The sequence below is a fragment of the Trichechus manatus genome, unplaced genomic scaffold (assembly GCF_000243295.1).
Source record: "Trichechus manatus latirostris isolate Lorelei unplaced genomic scaffold, TriManLat1.0 scaffold00025, whole genome shotgun sequence".
In the NCBI taxonomy this organism is placed as follows: Eukaryota; Metazoa; Chordata; class Mammalia; order Sirenia; family Trichechidae; genus Trichechus; species Trichechus manatus.
Genome location: NW_004443961.1, coordinates 18,515,156 through 18,536,088, shown reverse-complemented (window position 1 = coordinate 18,536,088; position 20,933 = coordinate 18,515,156). Strand labels below are relative to the sequence as shown.

The 20,933-nt window shown below is 38.1% G+C and overlaps 2 protein-coding genes across 3 annotated transcripts in view; one reads left to right on the top strand and one right to left on the bottom strand.

Moving 5' to 3' along the window:
* The first annotated feature begins 5,199 nt into the window (after nt 1-5,199).
* Nucleotides 5,200-9,647, top strand: RPS6 (ribosomal protein S6). The gene is made up of 6 exons (XM_004373515.3): nt 5,200-5,286; nt 5,849-5,980; nt 6,404-6,614; nt 6,827-6,973; nt 8,665-8,822; nt 9,500-9,647. The coding sequence occupies exons 1-6, from the start codon at nt 5,281-5,283 to the stop codon at nt 9,593-9,595; spliced, it is 750 nt and encodes a 249-aa protein (XP_004373572.1). The 5' UTR covers nt 5,200-5,280; the 3' UTR covers nt 9,596-9,647.
* A 2,526-nt stretch (nt 9,648-12,173) lies between these two features.
* Nucleotides 12,174-20,933, bottom strand: part of DENND4C (DENN domain containing 4C) — a 110,315-nt gene continuing 101,555 nt past the window's right edge. For both annotated transcript variants that reach the window (XM_023728637.1, XM_023728638.1), the window contains 4 exons: nt 19,184-19,301; nt 15,550-15,700; nt 13,667-13,731; nt 12,174-13,470 (listed from right to left, as the gene is read on the bottom strand). In XM_023728637.1, the coding sequence (XP_023584405.1) occupies nt 13,334-13,470; nt 13,667-13,731; nt 15,550-15,700; nt 19,184-19,301 (471 nt within the window). In that variant the 3' untranslated portion in view covers nt 12,174-13,333. The remainder of the gene's footprint in view (nt 13,471-13,666; nt 13,732-15,549; nt 15,701-19,183; nt 19,302-20,933) is intronic.

The following is a 20,933-nucleotide window of genomic DNA, read 5'->3' as shown; positions in this document are numbered from 1 at the left end:
TCAGTGTCCCCAGCTTTCTGATTATCTGCCCATACATCCCCATCCCAAGTTTCAGGATTCCACTTCTTCCCAATCAATGCCCTTACTTTAACTTCAGACACCTCTCGAGGTTGGCGATTGAGGTGGTATCATAATTCAGACACTCTTACAATAAGACTCTGGGTTTGGCTTTCAGCAATTTCAGCTCTGTTACTAAAAGAAATAAGGCTTTCTTTCAAAGCACAAGTGGAAGCCTTGAGGTCATTTATTCAGCACTTGAGCTCTGACTCTGAAGCCCTGAGTGCATCTCTTTCTTTCACCAGTTTGTCTAGCGAAAGTAGGACCAACCAACCAGCTTCCTTATACTTCTCATCCTGACAAAACTGTAGAAAGATATCACATGTGTTCAGCCCGAGTCTCACCTTTCACTAATGCATGATCTACTGGTGGTGATATTTTGCATATTTTTATCGCCACCTCACGCTATGGATTAGCAGTGCCCTCTTTACTGCTGGAAGCAGAGTCATCAACATCTTTAAGACTAACCAGACTTCAGAACCAATTTAGAAAATTCATCCTCTAGTGTTTCTCTAGAACCACTCTCAGTACCAAACATCTTAGGCTGGGTTCTCTAGAGAAGCAAAACCAGTAAAGCATATAAATATATATAGTGAGAGATTTATATCAAAGAAACAGCTCACACGCTTGTAGAGGCTGAAACGTCCCAAGTCCATGGATTAGGAGAGAGGTTTCTCCCGATTCACGTAGCTGCAGGGACTGGCGAAGCCAAGATTGGTAGGTAGGAGAGCAGGGGTCCGCTCACAGGCTATAAAGATCCATGAATCCCAAGATTGGCAGGCAAGACCAAGAGACGTCTCCTGATTCACACAGCTGTGGGGGCTGGTGAACCCAAGATCAGCAGGTTGGAGAGCAGGGCTCTGCTGACAGGCTGTGAAGATCAACGAATATCAAGATCAGCAGATAAGCTGATAGCTCAAGTCCCAAGAACCAGAGGTCAGATGAACAGGAGGCAGCTGCAGGATACAGAGCGAGCAAAAAGCCAGAATGTCTGCTTATATTCAGATGCAGGCCACATCCCCAAGGAAACTCCCTTTCAAGTGATTGGCTACTCACAGCAGATTCAATCACAGGAGTGATCACATATAAACACTGAAAATCATGGCCCAGTCAAGTTGATAAAACAAATCTTAACCATCATAGATGCCAGGCACTTTGTTTACAAAGATGCCAATTTATATTTTTTCCATGCTGAATTATAGAAAATATCTTCCTGGTGTTATTTCTATTCCCCTTTAACTTAATATGGTGAATTATATGAAGTGCTCTCCTAACAGTGACTTCTTGCAATCTTACCCAGTTGTGATGCATATTTTATTATAAATATAGATATACAGATAGAAATAGATTTAGATTTTTTTTTTTTTTTTGCAGTGACTCTCCACTCACCCTCCCCCTGGTAACCACTAATCTACTTTTGTTTCTAAGCATTTGCTTGTTCTAGATAATTACATGTTAGTTCATCCATTCATCTCGTTGGACACTTGGGTTGTTTCCACCTTTTGGTTATTGTGAATAACGCTGCTATGAGCATCAATATATAAGTATCTGTTCGAGTCCTGCTTCCAATTCTTTTGAGTATATACCTAGGAATGGAATTGCTGAGTCGTATATTAATTCTATGATTAATCCTTTGAGGAAGTACTGCCAGTTTTCCAAAGCAGTTGCACCATTTTAGATTCCTCAGCAATGCACAAGGTTCCAATTTCTCCATATCCTCACCAACACTTGTTATTTTCCATTTTTTAAATAATAGCCATTGTCTTAGTTACACAGTGCTATTATAACAAATATCACAAGTTGATGACTTTAACAAAGAAAAATTCATTGTCTCACGGTCTAGAAGGCTAGAAGTCCGCATTCAGGGTGCCAACCCCAGGGGAAGGCTTTCTTGCTCTGCTGGTTCTGAGGGAAGGTCCTTCTCATCAATCTTCCCCTGGTCTAGGAGCTGCTCAGTGCAGGGATCTCAGGTCCAAAGGATGCGCTCCACTCTTGGCACTTCTTTCTTAGTGGCATGAAGTCCTTCGCCTCTCCGTTTGCTTCTTTTATCTCAAAAGAGATTGACTCAAGATACAATCTAACCCTGTAGCTTGTGCCCTACCTCATTAACATTACTGCCTCTAATGCTGCCTCATTAACATCATAGACATTAGGATTTACAACACACAGGATAATCACATCAGATCACAAAATGAAGGACAACCACATAATACGGGGAAACATGGCCTAGCCAAGCTGATACACATTTTAGGGGGACACAATTTAATCCATAACAGCCATCTTAGTGACTGTGAAATAGTGCCTCATTGTGGCTTTGATTTACATTTCCCTGATGACTAATGTGCTTGTTTGCCATTTGTATATTTTCTTAGGATAATCTATACAAATCTTTGCTCATCTTTTAATTGGGTTATACGTCTTTTTGTTGTCAAGCTGTAGGAGTTATTTATATATTCTGGATATTAAACCCTTAACTATTACGATTTCCAAATATTTTCTCACATTCTGTAGGTTGTCTTTTTACTTTCTTGGTAATGTCCATTGATGCATAAAAGCTTTTAATTGAGACAAGTCCAGTTTATCTGTTTTTTTTTTTTTCTTTTGTTGCTTGTGCTTTTGGTGTCATCCATGAACCCATGGCCAAACCCAAGGTCCTGAAAATTTACCCCTATGTTTTCTTCTAAGAGTTTTGCAGTTTTAGCTCTTATTTTTAGGTCACTGATCCATTCTCAGTTAATTTTCATACGTGGTGTAAGGTATGGGTCTACAGATTCAATGCAACCCATACTAACATCCAATAGCCTTTTATGTAGAAATAGAAAAGCCAATCCTCAAATTCATATGGAATTGAAAGGAGCTTCAACTAGTCAAAACAATGTTGAAAAAGGACAAAGTTGGAGGACTCACACTTCCCAATTTCAAAATGTACTACAAAGCTATACTTTTCTAAACAGTGTGGTACTTGCATAAGGATAGACTAGTGGAATAGAGTTGAGAGTCCAGAAATAAACTCTCACATACATAGTGAATTGATTTTTGACAAAGGTGCCAAGTGCATTCAAAGGGGAAGGAGTTGTCTCTTTAACAAGTAGGGTTGGGACAACTGGATCTCCATATGTTAAGACTGATGTTATGCCCAACTTAACTAAAAGTTAAAGAAGCCAAGCACTAAAGGTCATATATTGATTCTATTTACATGCAATACCCTGAATAGGTAAATCCTTAGAGACAAAACACAGATTGATGGTCGTCAGGGACTTGGGGGAGAAAGGAATGGAGCAACTGCTTAATTGGTTTGGGTTTTATTTTGGGGTGATGAAAATGTTTTGGAATTCGATAGAGGTTGGTGGATGCACAACATTGTGAGTGTACTAAATGCCACTGAATTGTTCACTTTAAAATTGTTTTTGTTATGTGAATTTTACCTAAAAAAATTACAAGATTTTACAAAGCATCATTTCACTAATATTACATTACATGTATTAATGTCAGATAGCCAATCAAGATTCAGAAGAATCTTTCAACTTTGCATGTACAGGCGCACATAACCACTAAGAAAGGTATAAAGAGGCTTAATTGCATTTACTTACTAATCTGCAATGCACAATTTCACAATAGTAAGTAAACACAATTAAGCTTATTGGTTAGCTTAACCACTGCAACATCAGGGCTCCTCTCTACCTAGAGACAGGGTTCTCAATCATGGGGTCGCTATGAGTCGGTATAGACAACGGCAACAGGTATTTAGTAGACAATATATGTCACTTTGTTCACGGTACTGATTAAGAGTATGGGCTTCAGAGTTAGTTCGCCTGGGTTCCCATCTTGGTCTCCCCAGGAATGCTCTGGAGGACTACACCATCACACCGCATCTTTTCCACATCTTTCTGTACTACTGAGTTACATCACTGCTGATTCAACATTTACCATGATACATTCACTTATTCTCCCTGGCTGTTTTCCATGGTGACCCCATTGTGTGCACAGTAGAATTGCTCCATGGGGTTTTTAAGGCTGTGACCTTTCAGAAGCAGATTGCTAGGCCTGTCTTCCGAGGCGCCTCTGGGCGGGTTTAAACTGCCAACCATTCAGCTACTAGTTGAGTGCTTAACCGTTTGCGCCATCTAGGGTCTCCTTAGCTCCATACTGCTACATTCTAATAAACTAGGAAGACCAGAGCTGGGGTATAATCACTTAATAAATATTTACTAAGCACTAAACTATGTTCCATGCACTATACTGAGTCCTTAGTATACCACAGTGAAATTAGCAAAACAGGAGCCCTTCCCTAATTTATCATTAAGTGGAGGACCCAGATCATAAACAAGCCATTCATGTATCAACATCGGGTACGATAAAGCTGACAGCGCTATGATAAAGAAAAGCACTTTAAGGAGTGTGGTCAGAAAAGGCTTCTCTTAGGAGATGACATTTAATCTGAAAGACATGCATGTCACTAACGAGTGGCAATAGGTGAGTTTGGAACTGTGGAAAATTTATGAGGAGTTTGGACGTATTCAATTGCAGTGGGAAGTAAATGGTAACATTTCCAGCAAGGGAGTGATATCCATTTACGTTTTTAAAAGATGACATCGGCTGATATGTGGAGAATAAACTGCGTGTGGTGAGGCAAGAGAGAAAGTAGGAAAACTATCTAGGAAGCATCTGATAGTGGCCTGGACATTAGCTTGCACAAGGTGTTACTCACTTATCGCCAGCGAAGATTACAGGGTGGTTAAAGAGGACAAGTGATGATCGAATATTTACGGGAAAAACAATTATCACCGCTTTCAGGATGAGTTTTTTCTGAGAATCGCCGTGACCAGGGCGGAACACGATCCACAACTGGAAATCTTTGGGCGGAACTTGAGGTCAGGACAGCCGAAGACAGAAGCCCAATGCCAGTCCTCCCCTTGTCCTTCAAGGACCGAGATGGGGCTCCGCCCGGGCCCCACCTGTACGGTCCACGACAGCGCAGGTAAACTCAGGACAACTCAGGTCGGACCTTAGCAACGTACCGCCGCTCACGCAACCGAACGATTAAAGCGCACGGAGCATCTAGCTTCTTCGCGGATTTGCCCCCACCCCGGAAGTGGAGCCTATGGACTCACTTCCGCTAGCCAAGACATCGCATCTCGCGAGAACTGAGGTCCCCTATGTGACCAGGCTGAGCGGAAGTTGGGTCTCTTTCGTGGCGCCGCGGAGGCGATCGGGTGCTTCACCATGAAGGTAGGAAGTGATAGCTGGCTTTGGACTAGGCTGGGGTGCCTTGATTTGAGCTCCAAAGCGTGGCGTTGCGGCAGTCCCAGCACCCCAAGATCTCGACACTTGGTAGAGGAGGTTCTGGGGTAGGAAAAAGATCAGCTGCCGGAGACCAGAGCTCCTTAGGAGAGCGGATGACGAGCGATTGCGGCAGGAGCTGCGCCGGGCTGGGAGCGCTATGGTGGCGTCCTCGAGCTCAGCCCGGATAGAAGCGCGCTTGCTGCCGGTTTTGCAGCAGGCTTGTCATGCGGGCCCTGATCACCAGTTTCTAGATCGAGCGCTCTGCTTCAGGTGGTAATGGACGGCGGAGAGCCTTTCGCGCCCGGAGTCTTTAGTTGGAGTTTGACGTCAGAGGTGTCCTATTTAGTGCTGTGCCTATTACGCGTTATGCTCCCGCGTGCTTTGGGGGATAGAATCGGCACCTGAAATTTCCTGTTGATATGGAAGGCGTTTTGCAACAGAATTATCCTTGTAGTTGATTCTGCAGGTTTTATAAGCCTTTTTTTAAATTCTTGCTTCTAATTCTTAGCTGAACATCTCCTTCCCAGCCACTGGCTGCCAGAAACTCATTGAAGTGGACGATGAACGCAAACTTCGTACCTTTTATGAGAAGCGAATGGCCACAGAAGTTGCTGCTGACTCTTTGGGTGATGAGTGGAAGGTAAGAAATGGCAAATGTTTTGGTAGGACCATGGCCTTTGGAGTGGGGTTCGAATTCTGGGTTTTGTGTCACCTTGGATAAGTTACTTTTGAAGGTCAGTGTATAAAGTAGGGAGATAACTTGTGAGAGTTACTCAGATAAAATTCACAGGGTATTTTAAAAAGTGCCGAGAAAGATTTTTTGTGTGTGTTTGCTGCTCTTTAATTTTTGCCGCCTTACATATCTTTTCCCTTTCTAGTGCTGTTGTTACTAGTAAAACATAGGCTAGAAATGTGACTGGATTGGAAGGAAGTATTTTATTAAGTTTCATATGTGTTTTAATAACTGTGCTCTCTAGAACTGATTGTGTAGTTTATAGAGGCCATACTCCAGCGTTCTGTAAATTTGGAATAGAAATAGTAAATGTGTTGTGTTTTCATGCAGGGTTATGTTGTCCGAATCAGTGGTGGGAACGACAAACAAGGTTTTCCCATGAAGCAGGGTGTCTTGACTCATGGCCGTGTCCGCCTACTATTGAGTAAGGGGCATTCCTGTTACAGACCAAGGAGAACTGGAGAAAGAAAGCGCAAATCTGTCCGGGGTTGCATTGTGGATGCCAATCTGAGTGTTCTCAACTTGGTTATTGTAAAAAAAGGTAAGGCTTACTTTTGATCTTGGGGTCAGTTTTCATTGAAATTGATTTAAATCTGATTATCCAAATGCTCTCATTTGTAGTATGCAGTTTGATAACCAAGGGAATTGTTGCTTTACCATTGTAGTTGAAAGTTACCAATTCATAAACACAAGTTGTAAAAATTTATAGAGAAGTTATTATAAGAGTCTTTATTCAACTGACTTTTCTTTAAGGGGAGAAGGATATTCCAGGACTGACTGATACTACTGTGCCTCGTCGCCTGGGGCCCAAAAGAGCTAGCAGAATCCGCAAACTTTTCAATCTCTCTAAAGAGGATGATGTCCGCCAGTATGTTGTGAGAAAGCCCCTGAACAAAGAAGGTAGGAGAGATTATGCAGCTTAGTACTTCGTTAATTTTAGTGACTTTTTGGTCTAGCAGTTTGTGTGCATATTCGAAGATAAAAATCTGTGCCTAATTTTGGGGCATTAGCACATGGGGTTGCCGTAAGTTGGAATCAACTCGAAAGCAACCTTAACCAGCACTCTCTCCCTGGAGTCTGTAGAAGAATGTTTTGGGTTTTTTTTTGGGTGGGGGTGTTGGTCAAGATACACACGTGGTATTAGTCCTTCCTTTTTATACTAAAAGCCTTGTAGGGTGTTAAAATTTTCTTGAAAATTTACCTGAGAGACACCATGTTCCTCTAGTCATTCACACATATGTTACCAGATGTTATTTTTCTTGCTTGTTAAAGAAATACATTCTTTCAAGTTAGCAAAAATACTTTTAAATATTAGGGAGCAGGTATTTTGGGATTTTGGAATTTTATATTTCAATAATGTGTGTATGTCATTTACTGGCCAGTATGCCCATCATTAATGAGGCTTATTGTAGCAGGGCTCTGTAAAGTTAATATTTCTATAATGAAATATATGAATAAATTTATACTAATGGGAATAACCAATGTATTTGTATAGGTTGGGTTTTGGTTTTCAGAATTGGGGGCTTACCTGACATGTTGTGAGTGCTCATTTGTCATGCATTTGGAGCATTGTTATATGCCGAGTACTGTTTGAGGTGCAGAAGATGTAGTCGAATTCCTATACTCATGAAGCTTAATGTTGCAAAAAAAAAAAATGCAAGTGGCAAATACATGGCAGTCTCTCATAATCCCATTCTTAGAAATACTATCAGTGCACCAAAAGTGGTTTTGACAGTATTTTTAAGAAGGTTCTTAAAACTGTAAGAGCAGTTTATGTAATTTTTAACAGAATCTGAACAATTTAGCATTTAGAGTAGTATAGTATTTACCTGAGATGTTTATCACTTCCCCCGAATTGTCCATGAACTAAAATAATTACATCTGAAGAAGCCTCTACTCCAAAGACCTATCACCCATAAAAGTTGAAATACAAATTAGAAAGGCCAAATGAAGATTCTCTTTAACCCATGCCACACATTCTGATGTTAATGGTATTGCTCCCCAAATTGGCAGGCTCTATCATGGAAAATGAAGATTGGAGCATAAGTCGGATTACAAAGTAGGATGATGTTTTATTGAGTTTTCACTGACCAGTTAACTATGCACAATTACACTTAAGTAATGCGGTAATGTTTTAAGATACAAAGTTATGTATAGTGCCTAGTCAAGATCACATCTAATTGTGATGATAAAGTGAGAAGACTTTACTTCCCTTGACCTTCTAGGAACAGATGGGGCATAACTTTGCATTGCTGATAAGCAAAGGTAACCTAAATGCTAAAATGAGCTTGAACTTGACATGCAAATTTAATGGCTTAATGAGCTGTTTTGTAAGGACTGAAGAAGAGCTCATTACGTAAAACACTGGCACAAAGCTAGGATGTTGACCCATCTTTTAGATTTTTGCTGACAGGGGAAGTCTGATGTACGCGTTAAGTTGTAGAATAGTCAAGATTTGGCTTAGAAGGCCTCGTGTAAGTTTTCATCAGCACTACTAAATTGATTAAGTTATATCTGTTTGTTTCTAATGTTCAAAAAAAAAAAAAAATAGATGGCATTCTTTAAAAATAATGAGTCATTTCAATTTTTAGGCAAGAAACCCAGGACCAAAGCACCCAAGATTCAGCGTCTTGTTACTCCACGTGTCTTGCAACACAAGCGTCGGCGTATTGCTCTGAAGAAGCAGCGCACTAAGAAAAATAAGGAGGAGGCCGCAGAATATGCCAAGCTTCTGGCCAAAAGAATGAAGGTAAGTCTTAAAAGATTTGAAAAAAAGTCAAGCCCAGCTTTGAAGTTGCATCTTAACCCTTTTATGCTCACAGGTATCTCTGGGGACCAGGTACTTTTTCTGCCTTTGGAGGGTTTTTGGGAAGCTGCTACACCATTGATAGTGTTTGCTGCCACAAGGCAGGGCCTTTATGACAATTTGAAACCAAAGAAACAGGCATGTGCTGCAAATTAACTGTTTTTATAGAGTATTGTATGAGGTGTCTGAATTTTTGGTAGGAAAAAATAGAAATTTGGAAATTTGTTACACGTATGTACCAAGAGACCCCCGTGGGGACTTTGGGGTATAATTAGTAGTACTTCCTACATACCAGAGCCTGGTTGCATAGTGGTTAAGAGCTTGGCCAAAAGTTCGGCAGTTTGAATCCACTAGCCACTCCTTGGAAACCTATGGGGCAGTTCTGCTGTGTTCTGTAGAGTCTGTATGAGTCAGAATCAACTTGAGGGCAATGGATCCTATGCACTTAAGATAGGCTTGTGGGAAGGGGCAACGAAACCTTAACTACCTACCAAAAGTTCAGACACACTCAATGATTCAGCATGCTTCCATTAATGAAAACACACGGCATCAAAAAGATTCAAAGCAGAAAATCATTCATTCATGAAAAAGTTAATTGTGTGCTTCTTTGTTCTGTTTAGGAGGCCAAAGAAAAACGCCAGGAACAGATTGCTAAGAGACGGAGGCTGTCCTCTCTGAGAGCTTCTACCTCTAAGTCTGAATCCAGTCAAAAATAGAAAATTTTCTAAGAGTGACTAATAAATAAGGTCATACATTAAATCATCTTTACACAAGCCTTTTCATTGGTGAAGAAACTAGCTAAATAAAGGGAGAGAAACTTAGAACCACAGATGAGTAGGAAAGGAGGGGGCCGTATACATGAAGAAAAACAGCGAGCAAATAAAAGTCTGCAATGTCCTTCAAATGCAGACTGCGACCTTTCTGGTGAAAGAGATAGCCAAGGCAAGGGTTTTAGGGGGGGAGTAGTGGGTGGCTCTGGAGAGGATTCTCTGCATAGTATGTTCGCTTTTCAGCAAGGCGTGGGACCACTTTAGGGGAAATAAAATGACTAGGACTGTAAGTCTTTTGTACAGTTTATTTTGAGGAATACAGCTTTTTCTTAAACACCTATACAAAATGTAATACATGAAAAGTGCCCTTGTGAAGATGGACATTTGTCATATGTTTAAAAAAAAAAAAAGATAATTTGTTAAGGCATAGTTAATGGATACCATTTTTAAAGTTTTACAAGGCTTTTGAAACCAGTGCAAATTTACTGCATTACCAGAAAGCTGCTCAACTAGTGAAATGTTAATTTTATCATACTTTTACTCTTTCACATTATGAAAAAGAGTTGACTGTGCTTATATAAATAAGAAACACACCTGCACCAGCAGAATGCAGAGGAAATAGTATACTTTTTTACCATGTATATTTCTGTAGTAACTGAAGCCTATTCAACTTAATTCAACATTTACAGATAAGTAGGATCTTAAGGTACATTAGGCTTTAAGGTTGAAGAAGCTCATTTGATCAAATATATATTTAACCACAGGTGAGTGGAATTTTCAAACAGCTGAAACATGTATAGAGACTACAGCAGGGCTTCATAACCAAATCACGTGGAGATCTGATCGAGATGCAGATTGTGGTTCAGTAGTTTGTGTGTGGGGCCCGAGATTCCACATTTCTAATAAGCTCCCAGGTGAGGCAATGCTCCAGTCCCTGGACCAAGGTCCCTATCGCTCCTAATGCATGGAGTTAGAAAGTTGATAGGAGTAAATACATGAAAACTGGCAACTGAAGTTGTGAAACTCAAAAAGCTAAAGGGGAAAATACAGCATTTTAAAGTTACCCAAAACAAAAAAGACTGACATTACAGCCGTAGTGGGTAACAAAACCAAAAGGCAAGAACCTGCTTGAGTCTGATGCACAAAACATGAAAACCACCCTGCTTTCTAATTTCAATGAGTGGAGCCACTAAGACAGGACAAACCAATATTTAACCACACAAGTGGCTGTAATCAACTCACAAAATACAGTTAAATTTAAGTCAGATGACACCCAACAACAAAACCCTGTTCTACTCCAAATCGACTAATTTCAAAGATTGCTTTCAGTAGTTCTCAGGACTTAAGTTTCAAAATTGTGATACAAATCACTAGGAGTAAAAAACATTTTCTAAGTCTCTCCACAGATAACGATTTGGCGTGTACAGTACATTATGTGTGGAGCCCTAGTGGCGCAGTGATTAAAGAGCTCAGCAGCTAACCAAAAGGAAGGTCAGCAGTTTGAATCCACCAGCTGCTCCTTGGAAACCCTATGGGGCAGTTCTCTGTCCTACAGGATTGATTGCTAAGAGTTGGAATCAACTCAGAGACGACAGGTTTTTTTTTCTTGTTTATGTTTTGATTAAGTTTTAGTGGTACCCTTTCTGTGGTTGGTGTTAGAAAAAGCTTCTAAGCGATTAGATATAAGAAGTCACCCCCTGTATCTAAATTGACACCAGCAGGTTATGGTTTCCAAGATGTAAACAGGTCTTATTTAAGCAGGATTCAGCAAGTAAGCCTTCAAAAGTAACAAAGCTATGTTTAAGATCTAGATTAGCAGGGAAGCAATGAAATACTTGTTGCAACTTTGACATTTTCTCCAAGGTTTCGAAGACAGTGACATCTTAAAATTCTAAAGTTACTCAAACTGTTATAAAATTACTAGAAAATTATAATTTGATATCTGATGGTGGTAACACTACTGAGATTATAAACATGTTACAGTTCCTATCACTGGCAGTTAAAAAAACTGATATATACACATTAAATGTTTCAGGAGATCTTCATAAAAAATTTTTTAAATCAGAAGTACTATGGTAAGTAACAATTTGTTATGAAGACTAAAGAAGGGACAGACTTGAGTTCAAAAAAAATAGAAAGGGTTGAATTAGTCCTACATGTTTCAGAAGGCTTAAAAATGTCACAGACAAGCACAGTAAACTCAATTTTTCATTTTATTCAACCTCAATTTTTTATATGCTTTAAATCTAACATTGGCATGTTAATGCCAAACTTTGTTGGGTCAGTAAGTATTAAAACTTTAAGTTGCAAAAATACGTATTCTGAAACAGTGCAAAGGGTCGGAAGGTAATGAGAATTGTACATAATTTCTGACAAGTTCACTTAGCACTTTCACAATAAACAGAGTAATTCTGCATAGGTCAGATTAATCCTGAAAAATTGAAAGACTGGTACAATAACTACGTTTAAATAGCTTACACCAGGTGGAAGGGGGATTTGTGCTGTTAAATTGTACCGCCCAGCAGTGATTTTTTTTTTTTTTTAATAAACTGATTTAGCCATCTGCATGATTACTGTAAAAGCAGATAGACCTTAACCACAGTATCCCACACAAAACCACTGGTGTTTTGCTCTCACACAGACAGTTAAGGCAAACGTTCTGCTTCTAAGGGATGTTTTTAACAAAAGACATAAAAGTCAAAGTGAGGCATGTGAAGTCATGATTTTCTTATACCTATTGACAACAAGCTTAGTAAGCTTTAAAGTTGTGGACTTAATTGATTCAACCTAAAAAATACTATTTACAAATGTGCATTTTTACTCACAAGCATACAAATCTATGTATTATACAAGAAAAAAAATGCAGTGCAAGTTTATCCCACAGGTTTTAAAAAATGAGCAAGAGCAAGGATTTGTGTGTCTGGACGATTTCAGGTCAAAAGACTATACGCTTGAGCATTGTAAGCATGTTCCAATTAACCCTGTAAATTATGAAGTCACTCTGATTTTACTTAAACTATTTGATTGGCTCATTCATTCCAATTTTAAAGGTGTTGCAAATTAACATGGTAGTCGGGAAAGGATGGAAGGAAGTAACAATATTCAAAATAGAATCCATTAAGCAAGCTAATACATAATATGAAAGATATTAAAGTCAGAGGCAAGGCAATTGTCATCAGACTTTCAGGTAATTTTGAGATTAATGACTACGGGCCAGTTTAGCAGTAGTCATTTATTTAACAGTCAATGAGAACCTTTTCAGAAAATTGTATTGCAACATGCAATCTAAGAATTTCAATAAATATACACTTATAATATGGCTGTATATAGACATATCTACACAGCCAAACATATATACACACATACACAAATAGTTGCTCTTGTAATTGAGAGATTTCATTTGTTTTTGGGCCAGGCAAGTTTACATTAATTTGCCATTCCCCAAACCCAACAGCATCAAATATATTAACAAAATGCCTAGGATGAAGAGTATGGTTTTTCATTATCAGTATCAAACTAATACAAATACTGAGAAATCCAAAAATCATTTTCAGCAGGGTCCAAGAAAGAATTCAACATCAATAAACCCTGGGGGGCATTTTAATGGCATTTTACATTTTGAGATGATTCAGTATGAATTACAATTCATTACATATTGTCCCCAAGAGTTCGTTCATAACTTATTTAAATAAGTGGCGCTCCAAAGCACTTCCTGCACCACTCCACACTGTTACTTGGTGGAGCATCAATTTTCTGCAACTTTTCAAGAATCTCTGAAGATAGGCTTTTATATGCAAGTCCATATTCATTGTCAAAAGCCTCTGAAAGACATTTTCAAGAAGTTAGTTGTAATTTGTTTAAAAATGGCACCGAATCAAATTATATTTACATGTATATATTTAAACTATGTATTTAAAAGTAAAAATCTTTTTAAAGGCAAGTATTTACACATACCAGCTACAATTACGTTAGAAAATAAAACTAAGAACCTCCCTTAATTGTCATTAACCAACTTACCAATATCAATATTCTCTCTTCCAAGGGACACTAATGATAAGAAAAGGATTTCTCTGTATAAACTCCTATAAAATAAATATATTTTAAAAGTTAGTAGACAAATAGTATAAAACCACCCCCCCACAACACACACACACACAACGCAGGTTTAAAAAATGGTGAAAACTAAAGTTGTTGACACCATGTACCCACATCAATATCCTGATTTTGATATTGTACTAGAGCTATAAGAGATGTCACCTTTGAAGGAAGATGTGTGAAGGGTACACTGGACTCTACTATTTTGGCAAATTCTTTAATTATTTTAAATTAAAAAGCTTTAAAAAAAAAGTTAATGGGCATAAGGCTTCACACCAATAACAAAAATACTGTTTTTTAACCTATCTCTCCAATCTAATAATAAAAATGATTTAACTAGTACAATTTTTTTAACAATATGTTTTACCTCTATAATTTCTAATTAAACCACAAAAACAGAGTCTTCTGTCATTTTTTTGCCACTTGAGAAAATAACGTTAATTTCTATAGTAAGTTGGGGTCTGAAACCCTTGGACACAGTGTGAAAGGTGGTGTGTTCTCTTTACTGTTTATTTCAAAAAAGGACAGATCACATTTACTTAGTTTGTGAACATAATGTCACAAATGACACATTAAAAATGAGCTTCATGGCTCAGTTGTTAAAACATGAGAAAACTTAAGAAATGAGCTGATTTCTGAGTACTAAACAGAGAAGAAAAAAAAGATGGTAATTCTGATTTCTGATGATGCTTCACGCTGCTTTCCTTAGAAGCCTCAGCAACCATAAAATGTAACTCACAATGCTATTTCCCTGCCCTTAAACTACAGATGCCTGAAGCAAGCTGCTTTTTAGACTGCATAAGGTCACCTCTACCCGAACTGCTGAATTACAACTGGATCCTTCACTTTCATTAATTCCTGCCCTATCATTTCTGAGACTACCTTCAAAGATGCCATGGAACTTGAAGGGGGTCCTATAAACATTAGTAATGTTCCACAGAATTATGTCCCTTTTCTGAACCTTCTAATGAACCGGGATGAGTACTAGTTCGAGCATGTTAGCAGAAATAGTTAACAAGATCAGGACAGTTCCACATCCTTTGTAATTCACTGCTGTCCTAAATTGTTTCTACCCCTAATCCCCTATTCCTTTATATCCCACAAGAAAGAAAAGATGTGTGGGTACTACAGGGCTTTAACAAGTAGTACATATGTATAATATCAATGTTATCATATAGGGTTTCCATGAATAGCAGTGATGTTTCCCAAAGACTCGGTATATTCTGTTGTTGTTAGGTGCCATCGAGTCAGTTCTGATTCATAGCGACCCCATGTACAACAGAACAAAACACCACCCAGTCCTACGCCATCCTCATAATCGTTGCCACGCTTGAGCCCATTGTTGCAGCCACTGTGTCAATCCATCTCGTTGAGGGTCTTCCTCTGTTCACTGACCCTCTACTTTACCAAGCATGATGTCCTTCTCCAGGGACTGATCCTTCCTGATAACATGTCCAAAGTATGTAAGACAAGTCTTGCCATCCTTGCTTCCAAGGAGTATTCTAGCTGTACTTCTTCCAAGGCGTATTTGCACATGCCAGGTATCAATAAATTATCTTCATACAGTTTTATCTATTTACACAGACACATTTATGATGTGTTTGCACTCAAGTATGAATGCATATATTTGGATAAGCACTTTTTAATTCAATCTGATGTTCTATAATGAGTCCTTTTAATGCTGAGTCCTTATAATGATGTCTTTTTACAACCAGGGATACTTAAAAACATAAAGTAAGTTTTAAAAAAGAACCATGAAATTATTTTGAGTGACATCAAGCAGAAAAGAAAACACTGCATATTACCTTTGTCTTTTTATGTCTGGTTTCATTTGTTGTGAAAGAAGGTTGATGGGTTTAAGAACATCATTATGCTGAATACTCTGCCTGATGCTTTCCACTAAAGTGTTTGTTGCTTGCTGTTCTTCTGACAGGAGTGACAATTTCTTTTCAGAATCTAGTGACAAGAACACAGTAGTTAGGAATAAGAAGCTATGAGTCAGAACTGACACGATGACAATGGGTTTGGGTTTTTTTTGTCATTGTTCCCCCTTAAGAATTAAAGCTTTTTGCCCCCCAGATTGTGGTATCTTCTAAGTTCTACTCAACAATATCTCCCCCTTACTAATAAAATTATGAGGCAGTGTTGCCCAGCTAAAATAAATATTTTTCCTGTTCCCTTCAGATAGGGCAGGTCTGTTACTATGCCCTTCCCCCCAACTGATGGCTTCCTACCCGAGGCTAGTATGTGACACCTACTCCAGCAGCCATGTTGTGACCATGAAGTACCTTTGTAAACTGTAAAGCAGACATAACAGAAGGAGCCTGGGTCCCTGATAACAGAGGAACTGCCCACTAGTCCTGTGCTAATTCATAACTTTTTATGTGAGAGAATAATCTCTACCTTGTTTAAGCCTCTGTATTTCTATTAAATATAGAAGTTTAATCCTGATACAAGGGTAATCTACAACTTTTGAGAACAAACATTTATAAAAATTTCATAGCTTATAAAAGTGCTTCAGTGGTATAGGAGAGTTGAATCATACTGACATTAAACACGTACAAATTCATCAATGGATTTGTGGCCTGGGAAAAGAAAATTTTTAAATAATGCACATAATTCCAGCCACCATAAGCTTTTCTTTACACTCACATTAGCAAGAGATGGAAATATGTACCCACTAGTTCCTCAGTCGGAGCCCTGGTGGCGCAGTGGTTAAGAGCTCCGGCTCTAAACTAAAAGGTCAGCAATTCGAATCCACCATCTGCTCCTTGGAAACCCTACGGGGCAGTTCTACTGGGTCCTGTAGGGTCACTATGACTCAGAACTGACTCGACGGCAATGGGTTTGGTTTGGTTTAGTTCCGCAGTCAGCCTCATTTTGAATGTCTGTCATAATGCAAGCTTTGGTATTTTTATACAACATAGCCCCTTAATAAAGGCAACTATTAATACTTCATCTGTGCTCACCAAAAAAATAGCAAAGTTCTCTGTTACAATGTAAAAGGAGATACTGCCTGCTATGGGTTTTAGTCCTAGCTCTTCTACCTGCTAAATGATGACCTTTAAATAGATTTAATTTTCATACTATGCTGTTATTTTAGAGCCTAATCCAAATATAGGATATAAATTTCATTATATCTCCCGTAATTTCTTGTTTAATAACTTTTTGAAATATAATTCACAACCCATACAATTCACCCATTTAAAGTATACAATTCCATTGGATTTTAGTATATTTATAAAGTTGTGTGATTATCACCACAATCAATTTTAGAGTATTTTCAACATCCAAAAAAGAAAACCCATACCCATTAGCAGTCACTCCCATTTCCCCACCCCCCAGTCCTAAAAAACAAACCAAATTCATTGCAGTCAAGCTGATTCTGACTTACAGCAACCCCCCATGTGTTACACAGTAGAACTGCTCCATAGTGTTTTCTTGGCTGGAATCTTTACAGAAGCAGATTGCCAGACCTTTGTTGAATAAATGTTTCCTCATTTGCTATACAGCCTTAGGACAATTTGCAAAAACTTAAAACAATTTTTAAAAAAAAATTTTTCAAATTTGGTTTTTTCACTGGGGAGAGGGTCTGCGAAGCTCCTCACACTGCCATTCTAAAAGTCACCTCATTTAATTCTTAGGTCTTTTAATGTTATTTACATGCCAGTTATTCACTTAAAGTAGCCAATCAAGTAAACAAACAAGCTTATTCTTGAGAGTTCAAAATTTTATTACCACCACAAATTATTAGAATACTTTGAAACACTTGTCTATTTCAGGTGACAGAGGAAAACAGCTATAAGGAAATGGCAACTCTAGTTCTATTCTTTTCTAGCAGAAATTTCAAGGTTGTCCTACTCCTGCCTAAAAAAGCATTCATGTGTCATGACTGGACCAAAAAATAAAGGCAAAAGCAGCTTACAATATATTTAACCATAATTTTGTGACTGGGATATTTCAAGGGCAAGCATCAGATTTTTTTTCTTGCAGCTTTAATTAGGTACAGATATTGCAAAGTTGTGATAGTTGAAAAAGTACAATACAGTAAAAATATAAATAGTAAACTTCTCCCTCTCTTCCACCGTTAACAGTTGGAGATATATAGACCTTCTTCTATACATACATAAAAACACATATATACATTTTTTTTGTTTTGTTTGTCTACAAAAAAGGGCAAGGATTATATACTGCTCTGCCACTTCTTTTTCACTTGATATATAATGGGCATCCCTTTGTACAACTCTCTCATTCCTTTCTTGACTGTCAGTATCTCATAGTGTGGATTTACGACAATTCCCCTGCTGGTAATTTATATTAAAGTTTTTCATTATTATAAATAAACTTATGGTAAACATCCTTGTACATACAGCTTTGTACACTTGTATTTCTGTCTTATTAGTGCAACTGCTAGGTTAAAGAGTACTCGTATTAAACCTGGAAAATATTTTCCATATTGTTCTCAAAAAACATATCACTTTACACTTCTAACAGTATATGAAAGTGTTATTTTCCCCTACATTCACAACAATATTAGATATTAATAATCAAAAAAAATTTTGCCACCCTGATAGGTACAAGTTTATATTTTCATTTTTTTCAAAGTTGCATTTTCACTAAATACTAATGTGATTGAGCATTTTTTAAACTATGTTTATAAGTCATTTAATATTTCTTCCAGAAACTGCCTATTAATATAATTTCACTCACTAATTCTACTGGGTTGTTTATATTTTTGTTATTGACTCACAGGGCTTCTGACTACATGGATGCTAACCCTTAAAATCCCTTTTAAAAATATGTTCTAAATATAAAGGACTAAATATGAAATCAGATTCTTTGAGACTAGTCAGTACCCATCCATATAACTGTAATTATGATCCTATGCCAACACATCCAAAATACTCTTCTAGTATATAGAACTTAATATCAAAATACCATTAGTATGTGACACACACACACACAGACACACACACACACACTCTCTCTTCAACTCAGTTGAGACCTAACACAGTTAAACAGGTCAGTACAACAACAAATCAATTTGAACTAAAATGATAAGAATCTTGAGGAGATACTAAAAATTAAAAAAACAAAGTAAAATAAATTACTTCTCTCATCTCTTTCATTCTTTTATTTTTCAGTAGTCCTTTATTACTGAATAGCATTCTACTATATGGCCCTGGTGGCACAGTGGGTAAGCGTTTGGCTGCTAACCAAAAGTTTAGCAGTTCGAATCCACTAGCTGCTCACTGGAAACCTTATGGGGCAGTTCTACTCTGTCCTATAGGACCACTATGAATCGGAATCCACGGCAATGGGTTTAGTTTTTTTGGTATGGATGGATATACCTCAATTTGCTTACTCATCCATCTATAGGTGGATATTTGAGTTGTTTCCAATTTGGGGCTATTATGTCTTTAATTCTATTTTACTTACTAAGATTCCTCCATGAAACATACAGAGGTTCCCCTGGTTCCTGATGAAGATTGATATTATCCCATAACAGCTGAATATATACAAGTTTGCTATCCTGGGCCAGAGATGACAGAGGAAGCTAAAAAAGATCAACAGAAAATATTAAAACACAAGCATAATAATCAGTGGGTCTAGCAAAACATGACATTATATAAAACAGATGAGTTCTTTTAAAACTCTGAACTTAAAATTCTGAATAAAGTTTTAAATTTCTATTTATGTCTTAGGATAAATGCCCTTATTATTTTCTGAGGTGTAGGTTTCTCATTCTGACTTTCAAGAACTGAAACGACAACCTGCTGCTAACTGGCACAATGGCCACATGAATGATTAACTTCCATTACTATAAACTTTAAGGTAAGAGAAAGTGCAACAGTTTCTACTGTTGGGCCAAATCTGTTGTGGTGACTACTACTTAACTGAGTAACTAAATAAATGATTCAAACTAGAGTTTATAACACTTTAAAGAAAAGATTTTGCTGTGCCCCTGGTGTATCTTTGGGGTATAGGGTGTCTCTCAATATCAAAAAATAAAGAAACTCTCAGAGCTCACTGTCTTCAAAGGCATCAGGGATTCCAGTACGAGTAGGGCAGGAGCTTTAGTCAGATAGTCAGATACTGATCTTGGCTCTCCATCACTTGTTAGATATGCAACCTTGGAGAAATTACTCAACTTCTCTAACTTTTAATCAAGACATTCAGGCGGCTAACAGACACATGAAGAAATGCTCACGGTCATTAGCCATTACAGAAACGCAAATGAAAACTACAATGAGATACCATCTAACCCCAACAAGGCTAGCATTAATCCAAAAAACACAAAATAATAAATGCTGGAGAGGTTGTAGAGAAACTGCAACACTTATACACTGTTGGTGGGAATTTAAAATGGTACAACCACTTTGGAAATCGATTTGGAGCTTCCTTAAAAAGCTACAAATAGAAGTACCATAGAATCCAGAAATCCTGCTCCTTGGAATATATCCTAGAGAAATAAGAGCCATCACACGAATAGATGTATGCACACCCATGTTCATTGCAGCACTCTTCACGACAGCAAGAAGATGGAAACAACCTAGGTGCCCATTAATGGACAAATGGATAAATTACAGTATATTCACACAACGGAATACTACGCAATGATAAAGAACAATGATGAAGCTGTGAAACATAACATGCAGGAATCTGGAGGGCATTATGCTGAGTGAATTTAGTCAGTCACAGAAGGACAAATACTATTTAAGACCACTACTGTAAGAACTCAAGAAAAGGTTTAAACACAGAAGAAAACATTTTTGATGGTTACGAGGGTCGAGAAGGAGGGTGAGGGTTATTCACTAACTAGATAGTAGATAAGGATTATCTTAGGTGAAGGGAAGGACAGTACACAGTATAGGGGAAGTGAGCACAACTGGACTAAACCAAAGCTAAGAAGTTTCCAGAATACAACCAAACACTTCTAGGGACAGAGTAGCAGATGCAGCGGGTGGGGGGTGGGGGATCTGGGGACCATGCTTTCAAGGGACATCTAGGTCAACTGGCATAATAAAGTTTATTAAGAAAATGTTCTACATCCTACTTATGGTGAGTGGTGTCTGGGGTCTTAAAAGCTAGCGAGCAGCCATCTAAGATGCATCAATTGGTCCCAACCACCTGGAGTAAAGGAGAATGAAGAACACCAAAGACACAAGGAAAGTATTAGTTCAAGAGA

Bases quoted from the DNA above. Each gene is read 5' to 3' on its own strand.
- RPS6 (XM_004373515.3), top strand. The intron at 6,615-6,826 runs GTAAGGCTTACT...CTTTTCTTTAAG, and splicing joins CTTGGTTATTGTAAAAAAAG to GGGAGAAGGATATTCCAGGA. The intron at 8,823-9,499 runs GTAAGTCTTAAA...TGTTCTGTTTAG, and splicing joins TTCTGGCCAAAAGAATGAAG to GAGGCCAAAGAAAAACGCCA.